The sequence below is a fragment of the Podarcis muralis genome, chromosome 8, assembly GCF_964188315.1.
Source record: "Podarcis muralis chromosome 8, rPodMur119.hap1.1, whole genome shotgun sequence".
Taxonomy (NCBI): Eukaryota; Metazoa; Chordata; class Lepidosauria; order Squamata; family Lacertidae; genus Podarcis; species Podarcis muralis.
The window spans coordinates 38,747,109-38,765,704 of record NC_135662.1 but is presented as its reverse complement, the minus strand read 5'-3'; the positions used below and the strand labels follow the sequence as shown (position 1 = coordinate 38,765,704).

Sequence of the window (18,596 nt, the reverse complement as noted above, 5' to 3'; positions counted from 1 at the left end):
GTATAGGGCAGCATGCAACTTTAAGAAATAATAAGAATAAGAACAGCCTTGACTACCTTTGTGATCTAGTTAAATAGAGGAGATCCTGCCCCAAATTCCTTTCAATGCATATTTATGGATGAGACCCAAGGAGGTGCTATTTTTGGATTAACTGCTGTAGAATACAAATGTGAGGTTGTCTGTGTGCTGCATTAGTTCACAGCTTACCACAGCAGGGGCTTTCTATCCTGTCAAGTGGCAATAAAGCCTGATAAAGGCCTGCTATTCTTGGTGCATCCTATTATAGAAAGAAAAGGTGTCAGGCCTACCCATCTGAAGACCATGCCACAATGTATGCAAATAGATTCCCTTAAGCCCCCTCCTTCTCAGTTACCTGCGATGAAAGATGTATGTGACAGACATTGGGGTTGGTGTGTTCAGGGTGAACTTGTTCATGCACCTTTAAAAAAACACCACAGTCTGGCCATTCTGATTATTATCCTGTTCCTTTGATAGCTTTCTTTTATACTGTGCTATTCTTCTCTATGTGAGGATGCTCTCATTCCAAATCTAAATGAGCATCTATTGGGTTTCTTTTCTTAACTGTCTTTTCAATCAGCCAGTTGTTGCTTGGTGAGTCCGATTGCTGCTTGCTGATCAAAGCTCACAAGTTTGACATGGTACAGTTTTGCCAAAAATTCTGTGGAGAGCACATACACTTTGTTCTGGCAAGGAAAAGCCAATCTGCAGCAGACAACAATACTTTACTTTTCAATTTATCCTGACCTTGACTGTGTGAGCAGTTCTTCCAGAATATGTGAAGCTCATCTTTAGATTTAATTTAATTCCTAACAGTCACATGTGTTTCTTTTATGAAATCTTTAAACTTTCCCTGCCACCTTTCTAGAAAAGAAAGACTGAGGTAAAACTTCAACTTGTTTCTTTCATTTTTTCTGAAAACATGGGAAATATTTTCCCTCTGGGGTGTGTGTGTGTGTGTGTGTGTGTGTGTGTGTGTGTGTGTCTGTCTGTCTGTCTGTCTGTCTGTCTGTCTCTGGAATCCTAAAGGACTGCTTTGTTGCATAGCAGACTTCCAGATAAACATATTTTGTAACATGTTTATCTTTTATAGCATTATATCTTTAAATGCTTTTCTGTTCTTCTTGGAACTCTGAAATCTCTTAGGCTTTTAATTTTCCTGTTCACACACCTGTTTCTTCTAGACACTTTTAAAATGATGATTATAGATATCTGAAAAATCCTTTGGTTGAATTTTAAAGAATTCAGCAAGTTGGGAGAAATAGACGTTGTTATGGTTTCAGAAAAGTTGGCATTGATGTGACTGGAAAATGTTCAGAAACTAAACAAAGAACTTTCAAGAAGAAATCTAGTTTGTGATTTTGCCAACCACTAGCATGTGGTCCGCAGAAGGTTGTCCAGAAAGGAATGAAGACTTGGGACTCAGCTACATTAGTAAAGAAACAGCAATTTGAATGCACTATAAACATGCAACACCTGATTGTGCCACAGAGCAGGAAATTTTAAAACACGGTTTTCTATAGGGATTTCTTTCTTTTGTTATAACTATCTAATTTCTGGCTTATTTTTAGCATCTTTTACTGTGTCTATATCCATCACTGGGCTGAGAAAGCTTTCCCATCCCTGATCTATGTAAGGTGAGTGGGACTTTCAAGCAAATAGCCGTTTCTAAATGTGCTTATCAAGTGACTAGTTTTATGTAACTTTAGGGAAATGAAGTACATTTCCTGACAGGATAAAATAGCCTGAAATGTGTATATGTGGCTTATTTTGCTTAAAAATATTGATACCCCAACTTCCCTCACATAATGTAAGGTGTCTTACAAAAATAGCAAAGTACAACACAACCGTAGCAGGACCAGTACATTACCATTGAGATTCATTTTTGGAAAAAAGTGACTAACGACAGCAACAGCAATTAATAACAGAATCACCCGCAGTCAGTTTAAAAGCAACAGCTTTCTAAGGCTGCCTGAGACCCTTTGGAAGGGCAAGTGCCTTAGTACCTTGAGGGAAGATGGTTGTTTGCTTCAAAAGGAAGGACAGACCTGAGACAGAGGCTTCCTTCTGTCACTATTCTTTCTATTCTACTCTGTCCTTTTTATTGTTGGATCTGAGAAAGTTCCTGTGCAACCTTCTGTAAACCTATTTGGGAATAAACCCATTTAAGTGTTTGGGAAGTACTTCTGGGTAAACATACATAAGAATGGGCAGTAAGTATGGCAGCCACAGAGATAAAACTCCAGTTATATTTACATCTTTTGTCTTCAGTCACAGATAGGTTTTTATTTCTGGCTCTTGGCAGTCAAAATGGTGCTAAAATTAGAGAGGCTTTAATAGAGGGGAAAAAATTAAGACAGTTCAAAATTGAACTACTGCCGTGCTGTACTTTGTACAGTTCTGGCATCCGCCTGACACATTATTATGGCCATATATTACAAAGGAGGCTGCTGAAAGAGCCAGATGACTTCATTAGGTTTAGATAAGTCACTCATCACCTTTCCTTTTCCAGGCAGTGAGGCACACAGCAGTTTGAATGGTGTATTAGCTTTGCCTTTCACTTGTTTTTTTCAAAGGGATCCTGGCATAGCTGGAAAATTCCCTTATTTCAGCACCGTTTCCCACTGCTATCCAGGATTGTTAGATATCCCGTAGACTGTCTCCGGGACAGGTGAGGCTGCTGATCCCTTATTTTCAAATCCGAAAGTTGACAGCTATGGATCCTGGTCTTAGAGGATGTGATGTTTATTTGAATGGGAATCCTTTACAATCTGGAGTGTGTAAGAGGGTTAGGTCTGCCTACTGTTTTTAAAGGTAAAGGTAAAGGTACCCCTGCCCATACGGGTCAGTCTTGACAGACTTTAGGGTTGTGCGCCCATCTCACTTAAGAGGCCAGGGGCCAGCGCTGTCCGGAGACACTTCCGGGTCACGTGGCCAGCGTGACAAAGCTGCATCTGGCAAGCCAGCACAGCACACGGAAACGCCGTTTACCTTCCCGCCAGAGCGGTCCCTATTTATCTACTTGCACCCAGGGGTGCTTTCGAACTGCTAGGTTGGCAGGCGCTGGGACCGAGCAACAGGAGCGCACCCCGCCGCGGGGATTCGAACCGCCGACCTTTTGATTGGCAAGCCCTAGGCGCTGAGGCTTTTACCCACAGCGCCACCTGCGTCCCTTTTTTTATAAACTGTTTTTATAAACCCCCAAATAACAGTTAGCATAGGAAGCAAACTGACATGACAGAAGCTGTGTTGGGCCTACATATAGCCTCATCCTTTCTGCTCACAAGAGCACGATGCAGCTGCCTCTCCCCAAGTATTGCCATGTTAAATGTGCACTGCAGTGCCTCAGGTCAATGAACCACAGGACTGGATGGAATAGTATGCCATTCCCTTCCATAATAGCCAAATCCTCCTTCTGCCAGTGAGCTGCAACACATGGGGGCCTACTCTAAAAATAAAGTATAGTGCTAATTGGCCATATGGATCCCATAGATACACTAGTCTGCCCTTTGAGCTGCCAAAGATAAGCAGACATATTTTTGCTAATTATCTTTTAGTTAATAATGATTTGACAGCTGACTTACGATTTTTTTATTGTCAATTTATTTTCACCATGTAAAAATAGGAATAGCCCTGCTATTAAGTAGATGCTTGCATATATGTAAAGTTAGCTAGGCCATTACTCTCTAGAGCTCCTAGACTCTCATGCAGAGTTGAGAGTTCATAACGCACAGTAATAAATTAGTTTTGACATTCACATTCCTTTATAAATGTGGCTGTAGTAAGCACAAAATGAAAAAATGGTAGAGTCTACAAGTGAAAACATTGGGAAGTGATTTATCTCAGCAGGGAAGGAGCTAATCATTTTTTCCACTTTTTATCCGGAAACTTATGGATTTAATTTCTTAGATAAGTCTTTGGCACCCTTAGGCAAAACTGAATACAAAGCAGCAAAAGTCTGGTGGGTGGAGACAGAATTAGTCAGAGCTTTCACAAGAGCAAGTTTGATCATCTGTTAAAAATAGGTTTCTTGATGAACTTAAGTGATAAAGATATTTTTACTTATCACAGCAAGAAGGCCTTTCAATTTATCTTGAATGTAGAACTAGCATCTCTAGAGCTGTAGAATTAGGAAGCACGCACATACATATACACATACATAATTACATTTAAATATGGGATACCAGTGTATATATGTTTGAGGATGATGTCCACAAAAATTCTGAGACGTAATTTATAACAAACATTCTCTCTCTCTCTCTCTCTCTCTCTCTCTCTCTCTCTCTCTCTCTCCCTCTCTCTCTCTCCCTCTCTCCTTACATTTATATCTCACTTTCTTCCATCATGGAACCCAAGGTTACATGCAAGTGGTTCCTACATGATCTCCCATCTGGGTACTGGTCAGACCCCAAACTGCTTAGCTTCCACAAGGTGGTGTTCCCCTGTGCCTGGGACCAAATTCTAACAAACATAGATCGCAGAACTATAGCTGTAACCAATAGCTATAACATACAGCTCAATTTTCTGTAACCACTGACAAGTTTAAATGGGAAGGGACAGTGGTTCTGTGATCTATGTTATGACCCAAATTTCACATAAGGCAAATTTAGCATAACATCTGAGAAAATTTTGGCAGAAGCCAGAAAGTTTTGGAAAGAGTAACAAAAACCCTGGAGGTCGTGCTAGCCTGCAGGACTGGACCTCCCATCCAGTGTAATAAAGCATTTTCCTTCAAATGACACATGGGGGTAGAGAAAGGCAAGAATTTTTGTTTGAATGGGTCTGCAAGGCTTTTTAAAACAACCCTAGCTATTCGTGTCTGAGAGAGTGTGGGGTGGGTGAATACCATTTTAACTCTGCTTGAGGTACCTAAGGGCCAGCACTGCTCACATGCCTGGGTTCACTGCATTCCACCTTAACCCAAAATTCACCTTGAGTTGCGTGGTTTCTCTTCAGGCAAATCATTTCAGGAATCTTGTGGGTAGCCAACAATTCTAGAAGGCAAGCAGAATTTCCCTGTTTTCCCTTACACTCACATTGGAACATAAGGTGGAATTTAATATAGCACTAAGATGTACAAGCATTGGAGCTTGCCAGAAGGAACGATCTGACCTTTCTCTCACCACCCTGTGCTGTTCTTGGGCATTCTCCTTGGGCATTTTGAGGGGGGGGCATTGGTGGGGAGGGGAGGGGAGATGGAAAGCCTAGTTGGGCAAGTGAGAGTGATTTATCTCAGCAGGGAAGGAGCTAATAATTTCCCCCCACTTTTAAAACCAGAAATTCATGGATTCATTTATTTTTATATAAGTCTTTGGCACCCTTATGCAAAATAGGTGACAGTGACTTTAAAATTATGATCCTGAACCTGACCAAGCAATATTTCCTCACCTGCCTTTCTCCATGTTATTTTCCTCCAACCAAAAAGTGAATTCTAAATTAGTAGAATGCTTGGTAAAGGATTCATATTGCTGAACTAGTAGATCAACTGAATGCACCAGTTCTAGAAATTTCAGTATATGTTTTAAAAATTTTATATTCCAAATATAATGCAGTTCAGCATGGGGATAAATAGAAGTCTTGCACAAACAATATGTTCTGTTTTGTTTTTCAAAGGCGAGATTGAATACAGGCATGGGCTCAAAATAGCATTAAACCAATAAGACTATCTAATTGCTTAGAGATAGTTTGCATGACCAGATTACTGCAGCGTGGCAGCTCCTTTCACATCAGCCTCTTTAAAGTAAACAGGAGTTATAATAGGGTATCAATATCAATGTGAGTAGGGGACCTAAGATGTATCTGTTCCAGCCATCTGTTTCCACCAGTCCAACCAGTTGTCTCTGGAAGCTAATAAGCATGACATCATTATTATTTTTGTATTTTTGTAATTTGTTGTCAGCATCTCGTATGCAGAACATGGAGGTTTTGTTTAGTTATCATAGCAAAGAGTATTTATTTAGAACTCTTCCACCCCACTTTTCTCATGAAGACTTTAAGTGACATACAGTGAGGAGAGAGGTGAAGAAGATTCCAGAGCCTGTTGCTGTTCCAGCTGGACTACCCACCCTGGCTCACTCCACTAAGCCATCTACCAAGAACGTCTCTGTGGGAAAGAGCAGGGGAGTGACATAGAGAGGCCTGGGCTGTGGGTAGCAGTCTGAGGTAAACTAGGTGCCATAGGACAAGCCAATAGTCATGACTGAAGAGTAAAGACTGTCACATGGAAGGTTGAGCAAGCTTGCTTTGTGCTGCTCCAGAGGTTAGGACCTGACCCAATGGATTGAAATTATAAGAAAGAAGATTCCAACTAAACATAAGGAAGAACTTTCTGGCAGTTAGAGCTGTTTGACAATGGAATGGTGTACCTTGGAAGGTAGTTGATTCTCCTTCATTGGAGGTTTTTAAAAATAGGTTGGATGCCCATCTTGTCAGAGATTCCTTAACTGTGACTCTTTCATTGCAGCGGGTTCGACTAAATGAATCATGGTAACCCTTCCAGCTCAACAATTGTATTGTTATGTATTGAAGTTCTGAGTGTATATACCTGAGTGTATATAGTTTTCACTCAGGTCCACGTAAGCTACTGTATTTTTCGCTCTATAAGATGCACGAGACCACAAGACGCACCTAGTTGTTAGAGGAGGAAAACAAGAAAAAAAATATTCCGAATCTCAGAAGCCAGAACAGCAACAGGGATTGCTGCACAGTGAAAGCAGCAATCCCTCTTGCTGTTCTGGCTTCTGTGATAGCTGCGCAGCCTGTATTCGCTCCATAAGATGCACACACACTTCCCCTTACTTTTTAGGAGGGAAAAAGTGAGTCTTATAGAGCAAAAAAATACGGTAATTTAGGCGGGGAAACCTGGGCTGCTGCTGTTACAATGTTGACAGCCGGCTGCCTATAAAAGCAGGCTGTCTGAGCTGTTTGCTGTTCATTTTCAGTTCCAGCTTACTTATAAAGAGCTACTTGGAGAAATCTCTGTGTCGTCTGCTATGCCCACCCACTACTTAATATGTATGATTCTATGACCCAGGACCAAAAACCAACCAACCAACCTACCAACCAAGGGCTCCTCCAGATGACCTCTTTATTGAGCATAGATCCTAATTTGCTTGTGGTTTACACATCTTTTCATTAATCCTTTGTTCATGACAGAGCATCTGGACAGAAACACCTCCTCCTGGAGCCTTCTAATGGGATATCCCATTCCCTTGGGTTAAGGGGACAATGTCCACCACCAAACTGTAGGGCCCAGCCAAAAAACTGATGAATGGCTGCCCTCAGATGACAGTTGAAGGGGGAGGAGGCCTGATGGAGCTGGCCTGTCACAGCAGAGCTGATGGAGTGTACAGTATGTGTAACAACTATGTGTTGTTCTTCTCCTATATAGCACTCCTCCTCCCTTTACCTTTGTGTTACTGGTTATTACATTTTTCTTTTGGAGAATTTCATAAACCTGAAGGGATTAGCATGATTAAAAGTTCATGTAGATCAAACTGCTGTGCTAACTCAATCTTATCAGCCAAAAATGTTAATAATAGCACTTTCCCCCCGAAACCTTTGTGGAAAGGATGTAAGTAGGCTGGGCACATTCAGAGAAATTTAACCCAGGCCCTATCTCTAATGTGATAATTTCCTTTTCAAATGGATAACGATTTCCTAGTTCCATACCTTAGTGAATGGTCCAATTAAAAAAAAACCTCCCAGGGTTTCAGAGGTTGAAAGGACTTGGAGTTGTCAGGCATACTATAAACTTTTCTTGTGTCACAAGGCTAGCCATATTCATTTAACTGTTGTAGCAACTTAATATTTTAATAGAGTGACTCACACATGAATGATAAAAATATTCTGCTAAGCATTGTCCTCTCTGGCAAATCTTAACAAAGAGTGTCATTCAAAGGGCACAGGTTGGTGAAATCACAAAAATTTAGTTCAAAAGCTCCATGGACTTCCATTTTGCTGCACCCCTGCTTTGAATGATTCAGCCAAAAATGAGCACTCAGGAAATCATTCCCATTTAGCCTAGGACAGTGTGAGGCTGAAACAGAATCCAGAAAAGCAGACGTATTCTGAAATCCCATAGATGTCAGGGACTTACCGTAACTCTCATTCAGTTGAATTTTCATGACATTGAGGGGCTAAGTGCACGTTATGTGGGCACACATGTATTTTTCTTCTTCTTAGAAAAGCAGCTTGGGGAAAGGGAAATTTCAATGACAAAGCAGGGGAGTGTTTACATCAGCCCTTCTTTTGTGCTTGAGATGCCCTCTCTCAATCAGCTTCTCCCTGCATCCCACAGCAGTGTCAAAATGTTTATCCTTTCGTTAGTTGTTTTTATACAGGTGTCTCCCCCCACCCCATTTATGTGTGTAAGTGGGGAGCACCCTCTAAAATGCCTCCAAATACTCGTTTTCCCCTGTTCTCCACTTCTCTCTCTTCCTCTCTCCATACTTCAGACCAAAAAACATGGATTTGAAGCTCTGGGGCTGCTGTAGGCGTGGGAAAGCAGGAACTTCTGCTGTACTACCACGCAAGTCAGCTGTTAAGCAGGGAGGCTGAGCAGCCTAATCAAAGCCCTGCTGCACCTCAGGTCTCTTTGGGGTTTCCTCCACCCTCACTGATATCCACTTTAGGCTCTGGGGAGCGTCTCCTCATGAGCCACAAAGACTTCCCAGCTCTCTCCTGCCATTTCCGGGCTTGAATTAAATTATTTATTTATTGCCTAGCACTGGTTTTATATGTGGTTGTGCACAAGTTGATCACACATAAGGGGGGGTGGGCGTGCCTGTATATGGAAGTGATTTTATGTTACAATTCAGAACCAAGGCCTTTTCAAAACAGCTCACAATAAAAATATATATAACAAAATATAATAAAACAACAACCTAAATCCAATCATTAGCAGTATATACAAATCAGAATATATATATATATATATATAGGCTAACATAGCTGTATAGAATGTATACTACATATGGAACATTTATACCTCAATAGGCAGCTTATTTTTATTCTTCTACATGAATGGACCAATGAAATTTTAAATTGATATCATTATTATTCATACAGCTGCTCTGCATTGCATTGTTGTATTTTGTACTGTTATTAGAAAACTGAAATAAAAACAGTTACTCACATTTATTTATTTTTTTAAATTACAACCAGCCTGAATAATCAGATTAAGAATAAAAAGGCAAGTTAGAAAACAATAATGTTGAATAACCACTGGTTCTCAGGGCATGATCAGAAGGTCCATGGCACAGCAACCCTGTTCAAGCTAAGGAGGTCTTGGTCTGATCAATGTCTTTGTGGTAGAATTGTTGGAAGCCCATGTTTCCCTGAAGGAGGAAAAAGGAAACAAAACAATTGTATTCAGAGATTATATGCAGGTAGCACTGACTTGTTAGGCTTGATTCTTAAAAAGGAGCCATTTCCCATCAAATATTTAAAAATTCAGCCAGAAGGCATGCACTTATTGCTAAAAGGGTCTGTGGAGAGATTTATATTACATTTAAGAAATAGTACTCAGTAGCTGAAAGAACTTTGAACTGAAAAAGAACAAAAACTCGATTGCCTGAGCTGTGATCAGTGTGCAGCTATGCCAACTGACATGTACTTTGGGCACTAAATTATTGTTGTAATAAGCTGGTTAAACCAGGTTGCAGTGTAAAAAATGCACACTTGTTCCAAGGGAGCGTTGTATATTATCACATCAGTCTTGTGCATTTATTTATTTTAAATGGGTGGCAAAACTAGCCTTAAGCAATGTATATAGTGTTCCCATCAGTGCTCAGCATAAGCATATATAATAAACACATTTAAAGGGGGAAAGCCAATTAAGAATTGTTGTGATATGTACTATCAGCTGAGGAGTATTGTTATTGCCACTGCTTTACAGTCAGCAAGGCCAGCTTGCTGTAATCCGGATTAAGGGAAGAAGCTTCAAATCTTATTATACCTTTGGTAGTAATTAGATAGAACATTTGCCATCTGGAGATACATTTCCATAAGAAGAGCCACCTCATTCCATAGGCACAAAACAATGCCATCCTTCTGTGTCTGCAAAAATACTGCATTGAAAGCTCTCACTTGATTGCCAGCTCTACTTGATCCAGCCTCTCTATGAACTGGAATCCACTGTGGGATGGATACGGACTATACAGGGCAAAAGCGACAGGACCAGAAGATCTAGAATTATATGCTCTGCAACGCTGGGACCCCAGAAATCACCAATAATCTTAAGCCACTTTAAAGAAGAAGAACTTCTTACTATTTGGCTGATCACACATAATAATTGGAAGGGTTGACAGGAGAAAGAACAGCTTCGACTTTGTGATAAAGAAGGCTGAATCATGGCGTCTCAATCTAAGAGTTGGAAGTTTCACCCCTGGAAATGATTTACAACCAAAGGGAATTGCTACACGAGGGAATACTGACGGCAACATTATTGCAGTCATGCAAAGATTTGGATGATTCCCCACCCCCACAACTCCAAAGGTTCAATGATTGGGGATGTTCTCCCATGGAAAACGAATATCAAGAAGACACATGCAATAGTTGTGTTTGTTTCCTTTCAGAATGGAAGAAGATCTAAAGGGAAACAATGTGAAAAGGTTACATGAGTAAAATACTAGCTACTTGACTCGCAAGGAAGTCCAGATTGCTTCAGACGACTTTCTCATTCTTCCTTTATCTCATATAGGTTATGATTCTGGGTAAGTACAAAAACTAGGGCTGAGGTAAAATAGCGTCCAATCCCCCCCCCCCCACAAAAAAACTCTCTGGGTGGCAAAATGGGGCAGAGGAAGCCACCAGATATATTCAGGGAGGGGCAAGGTAAAATTATCCAACAGCTTTTCCTCAGAAAATGTTCTGAGAAATTTCAGCCGACTTAATCTTTATTGAAATTCTGTTGTTGGTGGTGGATTAAGGAAGGGGTGGACTGTGAGAAGAGGAATGAAAGGAGTATAAGTCATTGTTTTCTCTACTGAAATTAAAATAATATTAGACAATATTAAAATTAGATCCACAGTTGTTCCCAAAAAAATTTGGATGGCAAAATTAGAGGTCATTTCACTGAGAAATCCAAAGGATGACTGAATACTCCAACAGGACAGGAAGAGTTCCAAACAATAAGTTCAAAAAAATGAGAGAAAGTTATTTGCTGAGAAAATTTGGCTCAGCCACACAATAAACTCAGTTATCCTAGTATAATTAATTGAAGTTAAGAAGGACAACTATTTATAGTAATGACACATTAATTTATGCCATGTGCTGAAGTTTCAGCAATTTCTTTGTATATTATTTATGTGAAAAGGCTGTTGATTTCAAGCACTCTTTTCAAGAGGTATGCTTGATTATTATGATTGTGAACAAGTATTATGAAAGAAAATCCATGTTACCGTATAATGGAATTGGGTAGAAATGGAAGTGTCGCCACTATGATATGTAGTCAGAAGAAACATCATAATTCAGTGATTGTTAATTTTTTTTAGTCCCAGAGAACATTTGAAATTTTGAGAGTGTGCCAAAGGCACCAGTTAGAAAATAGTTGCCATCAGGAGTGTGGACTAGCACAAAATGGCTGCCACCTAAAGAGCAGAAATAGAAAAGAGATGGGAACTTAAATTGTTTCAAATATGGGGAAAACCATTCATGGTTGTTGTTTTGTTAACAAAATATGCTTGAAAAACTTCATTCTTTTCCAGACACTGTTAAGTCTTGCTTGTTAAATTGCTGGTGTGCTGCTGTAGATTAGAGCTAGAAAATAAAATATAACTAAATCCAGGAATAATTTTGCATTACTACAGTCTGCCACACACTTAATACTGTCTGGCAAATATTTTTTTAACTATGGAATAGAGAAGAATAGAAATACATAGAAAAAAAATCTCCCAAAGTAGTTGTTGAGAAACACTGGCCTAGACTATTGTGATATTTGAGGCTGAATGTAATTTACAAGTTTCTCAAAATTAGGGATGTATGTGGAGATGATAATAACAACATTCCCACCTTTGTGCTGAGCTCCCCTCTCCCCAAACAACTTGGAAACAATCCCTGCTGTGGGCCAAGCAGAAGGAAATAATACAGTGGTACCTCGGGTTACATATGCTTCAGGTTACATACTCTTCAGGTTACAGACTCCGCTAACCCAGAAATAGTACCTCGGGTTAAGAACTTTGCTTCAGGATGAGAACAGAAATCGTGCTCCGGCGGTGCGGTGGCAGCAGGAGGTCCCATTAGCTAAAGTGGTGCTTCAGGTTAAGAACAGTTTCAGGTTAAGAACGGACCTCCAGAACTAATTAAGTACTTAACCCAAGTTACCACTGTAATGGATAATAATGATGCCTCTGAAATGGGTTCCTCAAAAAAAAATAACTTGGGAACAATCAGGAAATAAGAAATTATGGTGACAATGATAACATCTCTCAACATCTTGGGAAATAGTAGGAAAATAATGATAATGATATTGATAATAGTAATGCCTGTGCACTGGGTCCCTCTCACCTATGAGACAGCAACAACTCATGAACAGCCAGGAAAAAGGTTAGGATTGTTTTGCCTCTAAGGAGTAGGGCAACTTTCTCAATTTAATAGTTGAACTTTCTTATTTTATTATTTATTTATTCATATGCAGGAATTTCCAGACCAATCAACATATAAATTACTAGAACATACGATGGGCCTTAGGTTTCCCATTCTTCCTCTACTAGTCCATGTTTTTCCTGGTACCTTCTAAACATTCAATCTAAGCATGAATTAGGTCATTTATTACAATCTGTTTTTGTAACTCTAATTAGCTGGTTCAAACACATAAGCTGTAAATTCTCCCTCATCCTTTCTGGTTGAACTCTTAGTTAAGCCTTGTACTCACTGGGCAATCTTATGCAAGCTTCTCTCTCTTATTCTCAGTTTCCGCAATTTGGGGATCGAGTTAGTGGCTTACCTTATGAGGAAGCTGTAGGTGCTACAGATATAGCATAGGATGTAATTTAAGGAAAAGTACTACACATGAATATAAAGTATTATTATATCTTGCTTTCTATTTTAAAAGCTTATCTTACGGATTTTAGTATCATATTTTTAATATGGTCTTAATCCAGCAGGTCAACTGGGGGTATAAATGAAAAAGTAATAAATTAATCTTAAAGTCTTGACCCCAGAGTATCTTAAGCTGAATGTGACTACTCCAGACTGTGTGGTTTCACAGTGAGACTTTATAATATGTTTGTGCTGTTGTCTAGCCTATTGTGTTTACTGAAGAGAATTCCTGCTAGAATCAGTAGGACTGCAGTGCTACAAAACGAATATGCCTGGGATCACAGGCAAAATCCACCAGAAAGTTCTCCTGCACAAACCCTGTTGAAATTAGAGGGAACTATGTAAACTCACACTGTAATTCTTTTTTCTAGATTGTGCCCGGTTTCTTTTGTCAGTTTTTGGTCATATCCACGCCATACATTTAAAGCATATTCAAGGCACATTCAAAGCACATGGCTTCCACCAAAGAATTAGGGAATGGTAGCTGGCAACAGTTGATCTGTGAGGGGTAAACTACAGTTTCCTGGATTCCTTGGGGGAAGACATGTGTTTTAAGTGTGTGTTGAATGTACTTTAAACATGTTGTGTGGGTGCAATGTCTGACTAGTTCAGAGCTGGGGAATATTTTTCAGGCCAAGGTCTGAAATTTCCCCATGGGGAATATTCCAGAAACCACATGCCAGTTTGCGGGGAGGCCATAGGCAAAAAGTGGCTGGACAAATGGATGTGATGTTTATATAGTACATGATATTCCAGCTGTGCAAAAGCCAGAGGATTCTTTGCCTTCCATCCTCATATTTTTCCATCCAGGGAAGCAAGAGGCATTATCATAGTTCAAGGACACCTTTCATTCTGCCAAAAGCACTTGATGAGGGTGCAGAAAAGGGTTGATGAGGGGTGTGACCTAGGGAGAGTCCCAACAGCCAGATAGAAAGGCCTGGAAGGACACATTTAGCCCTGGACTAGTTGGTTGGGTCACCCTTGGAACAAGAACAAAAAAATCCTTTATATGAAAGCATTTAGAATGTAAAAATAGAAAATGTTGCCATTGCTATTAAAACAACAACAGAAAAGTCTAATTACTATTCTGGTGTGACAAAATACCCCTTGCTAAGTGAAATGTTCTGTTGTAGCAAAATGATAAGATATGTTAAAATACATGGGAGAATTCTACACATATTTGCAAGTAAAGCTTTGTTAGCTTAATCCTACCAGTCTTTGTGGAATTTAGAGATAACAGCTTGGACCTATTTAAGCCATTGATTTTTGGCAAGATTTACTGCTGGTTGCTTTTGTTAAAACCTCCTTTGTGACTTTATAGAAATGAGGACTGCATTATTGTTGTGATCATAAGCGAGCATTTACTCTGCCTCCTTATTTCCAGATTGCTGTCAGAATGAGTGAAACGCCTTCAACCAACTACTCAATGATTCAGCCCCATACTTCAGAGAGTGAACAGTCTTTGTCTGTTCGTCCTTTCAATGTCACCGAACCCGTTGTGGCCAAACGGATCTGCTTTTACAAGAGTGGTGACCCTCAGTTTAATGGGGTAAAAATGGTGGTCAATAACCGCTCTTTCAAATCATTTGATGCCTTGCTTGACAACTTGTCGAAAAGAGTTCCATTGCCTTTTGGGGTGAGAAATATCACTACACCACGAGGGATACACAGTGTCAATAATTTGGAAGACCTTGAAGATGGCAAGTCATACATCTGTTCCCAACAGAGGAAAGTCAAGCCCATCAACCTGGAGAAGGCCAGTAAGAAGCCATTGCCATGGCAGATCAGCAGGCCAGTCAGTGCTCGCCGCAGAGCTGTACAGTTAGCTAGAGAGGGCGAAGGTGGTGTGTTCCAGCAAGGAAGCACCGCCAGACTCAGTAACCCTAAGAAGCTGCTTGTTTTCAAAAATGGCAATGTAAGAATCCGGCGCACTGTTGTCTTGGGTAAGAAGAACACACAAAGCTTTGAGGCCTTTCTGGACCACATCAGTGAGCTAATGCAGTACCCTGTTGTGAAATTGTACATGACAGATGGGAGAAAGGTAAGAATATAAGAAGATACTCTGAAATATTTATCTTTGGGCAGGTGGTCTTAGGGCTGGTTTACACATAACTGCAACATTAAGTGATGATATGAATGAGCCATTGCAGAGGTGATGTGATAGGTAGAACATTCACATCAAACATCATATCAAACAAAATGCTTGGTTAAATAGAGCTGCTTCCCATTGTCAGCCATCAGTGTGCAGCTATTAAGTTATGAGATCAAATGACCAGAGACCAGATCACGTGGCAGAGGGAGGTAAGCAGTTACCTTAACAAAATATACAAATTCCAACCCACGACTTCCCCAGTTTTTGCTAGATCATGATTCCATTTACCTTTCTAAATAGATGCTACATATGGCATCAATTGCATGGTTCCAAAACAATTTGTGGTTTTAAAAAAACTAATTACAGGCAGTCCACTTTTAATTGGGAATGCAGTGTGCAGGGAGGGGAGATGTAACGCTTGTCGCTTTGGAATAATGACAATTCATCTCCATTCTCTGGGGGCAGGACTCGTATTAGCACGAATGGGGCCATTTCCTCTAAGCCTAATGGTGGCTTGGGGGCAAGGAATCAGACTCCCATCCCTGTGCACTGTGTTGTCAATTAAAACTGGCCCTATGCCTGTAATAACATTTAGCATAAGAAAAAGTGATTTGCAGTGACACACCTAGCATCACAAGTCATTAGACCGTTAGGTTCATACAATCATAGAATCATAGAGTTGGAATAGACCACAAGGGCCATCGAGTCCAACCCCCTGCCAAGCAGGAAACACCATCAGAGCACTCCTGACATATGGTTGTCCAGCCTCTGCTTAAAGACCTCCAAAGAAGGAGACTCCACCACACTCCTTGGCAGCAAATTCCACTGTCGAACAGCTCTTACTGTCAGGAAGTTCTTCCTAATGTTTAGGTGGAATCTTCTTTCTTGTAGTTTGGATCCATTGCTCCGTGTCCGCTTCTCTGGAGCAGCAGAAAACAACCTTTCTCCCTCCTCTATATGACATCCTTTTATATATTTGAACATGGCTATCATATCACCCCTTAACCTCCTCATGCCCAGCTCCCTTAGCCGTTCCTCATAAGGCATCGTTTCCAGGCCTTTGACCATTTTGGTTGCCCTCCTCTGGACACGTTCCAGTTTGTCAGTGTCCCTCTTGAACTGTGGTGCCCAGAACTGGACACAGTACTCCAGGTGAGGTCTGACCAGAGCAGGTCAGAGCAGAGCAGGTCTGACCAGAGCAGGTCTGACCAGACCAGGTTTTACTGCAGGAGGATGTGGTATCCTTCAGATGCTGTTGGGCTACAGCGTCCATCACCTCTGATGATTGGCTGTGCTGTCTAGGGCTTATGGAGGGTATGATGTTAGCTGCTCCTGTACTACTGCAGTTATACGGCTTTGTTTTCACCAAAACCATGCTATCTAAAATGTTTCTTATGTTTCTTACACTGGTCAAGAACATCTGCTGCTCTTTAAATTCAAATGGCTGCTGTATGTTGCTTCAGTGCCCTTGTGAGCCACAATAACTGTCTTGCCCTTAAAGGAAAACTTGGCATGGCAGGGAGATGGAAGTGAGAGGAATTTAACTGCTGGTATCCATGAAGACCTAATTTTCTCTTAAACTGTAGCTTCCTGTTCTAGCATGTAACACTCCTGCTTACTAAGGAGCTTTTAAGGGCACCCACAGGAGTGACCTCAATCGTGCTGCACGCTCTAGCCATGTCATAATCCCTTGAAGCCCTATATTATGTTTAGGCTGCTCATGAGGCATTATTCTATCTCTTTCTGCCAAGAGCTTAAAGGTCCCTGAAGGAAGCGGCACAACCTTTTATTTTCACTTTTTTTGGGGGGTGGTAACAGAATTAAAACGCAAAAGCAGGTTCTCTAACCCACCTGGGTGGGGTCAAGAAATATTGGAGGGTCATCTCATTTGGGGATAAAGCCAGTATTAGAGGGAAGCCACAGTAGCATGTTAGTGTGGGTAACAAAGCAACATTGGGAAGCCGTGTTCATGAACAGATAGGTGGGGAATGTGAAACAGAAAATCCGTTGGCAGAGAAAGGGTTATACATCTCCTTTCCCCACCATTCCTTCACTTAAAATGACAGCCTCCCATGGCTTCTTTTTATTTAAAGAATAGAGATGAGGCTTCATAACATGCATCAGTGTGTAAAATGTCAGTTTGCCTCTCATCGTTTTTATATGCTACCATGCAGAGTTTTAAAATTTGAAAAGTGATGTCCCCACATTTGAAATCTAAGGTTGAGGGAAAAGCAATTATGAAGCTACGGCATGGTCAGAGAATCCCAGTACTGCACACCTTGAGTTCCTGCAACAGACTCTCCTATTTACTCCAATGAAGTGCTTCAAGATGTTTCTGTCTTTCAGAATATAAACCCAGTCAGTGATGGCTGGAGTACCTTTAATTTTACAAGATCTACAGTTTTGTAGTAAAGCTTTGAAGAAAAGAAAAGAAATATTTCACACCACTTTCTCAAATAGAAATTGTAATGTGGAACTGTTGTGGCCATGAACAAGACAGACATTTGTTATTATTTAAGACTGTAAAATTTCACAGAAGACATATTGATAGCTACATCTATTTCTTTACCTTCTCAAATATATACTAATATCAAATTTAAGTACTGAGTTGTGACAGCTATGTTGCCAAAATGAGGAAATAAGAGAGGTAATATTATGCTCAGGAACATCAAGGTTTGAAAAGTAGAAAATTAATTTTTGGGAGGGGTGAAATTAAAGGGGCAAAAAGTGCCACACACCAATAGCAGCTCAATGAGGACTGAGCATCTTCAAGTGACCTCAGTTTGGAGTTGGGACAGATTGGCAGTTGAAAATAAAAACAGAGAGGAGAAGGTGTAAAGGATTAGCATGGGTGGATGACTAGAACACTGAACAGGACTTTCCATCCATGCCTCATTTTGTTGCAGCTCTCCTTTGGGTTTTCTAAAGGTGTCAAGTGCTCATAGAAGCATGGCTTTTAATCAAAATCCTGGACCACAGAATGATGATTTTCTTTTTCACAATAAGAAACCTTGTCTGCTGTTTCTCTTTCAGGTCCCCAACCTTCAAGCTCTAATCCTCTGCTCTGGAGCTGTTGTAGCTGCAGGAAGAGAGCCCTTTAAAGCAGCTAATTATGATCCTCGTCGGTATTCACTACCTAGTAAACTGCCTGGGGTCTCCAGTCGTGTATACCCCAGAACAAATGCCAAGTCGGAGGGTAGAAAAAGTAAGTGTCTTTAATGATTCTCAGTTCTAATTTCGTTCTCCCTCTTTTATTGTTCTATAAAATGAAATGGCAAAAAGGAATGGTCTGCCTAGATATCAGTATATTAAAAAAAGGCCAGTTAAACCATTTACAGACTCCCTAGCCAAATCCTCACAAATGAGGAAAATGAAAGAGCCTGAGGGAAGGGGAGAATACAGTATTAAGCACCAGCAGTCTCTGTTATTCCTCTAAATATGAAGG

The 18,596-nt window shown here is 40.5% G+C and overlaps 1 protein-coding gene across 1 annotated transcript in view; it reads left to right on the top strand.

Annotated features, from left to right (window-relative positions):
* Nucleotides 1-1,587: 1,587 nt before the first annotated feature.
* The window catches only part of RP1 (RP1 axonemal microtubule associated), a 170,650-nt gene continuing 153,641 nt past the window's right edge, over nucleotides 1,588-18,596 (top strand). Inside the window, exons 1-3 of the mRNA XM_028736952.2 lie at nucleotides 1,588-1,655; nucleotides 14,444-15,100; nucleotides 18,185-18,356. Coding sequence (XP_028592785.2) covers nucleotides 14,456-15,100; nucleotides 18,185-18,356 — 817 coding nt within the window. The 5' untranslated portion in view covers nucleotides 1,588-1,655; nucleotides 14,444-14,455. The remainder of the gene's footprint in view (nucleotides 1,656-14,443; nucleotides 15,101-18,184; nucleotides 18,357-18,596) is intronic.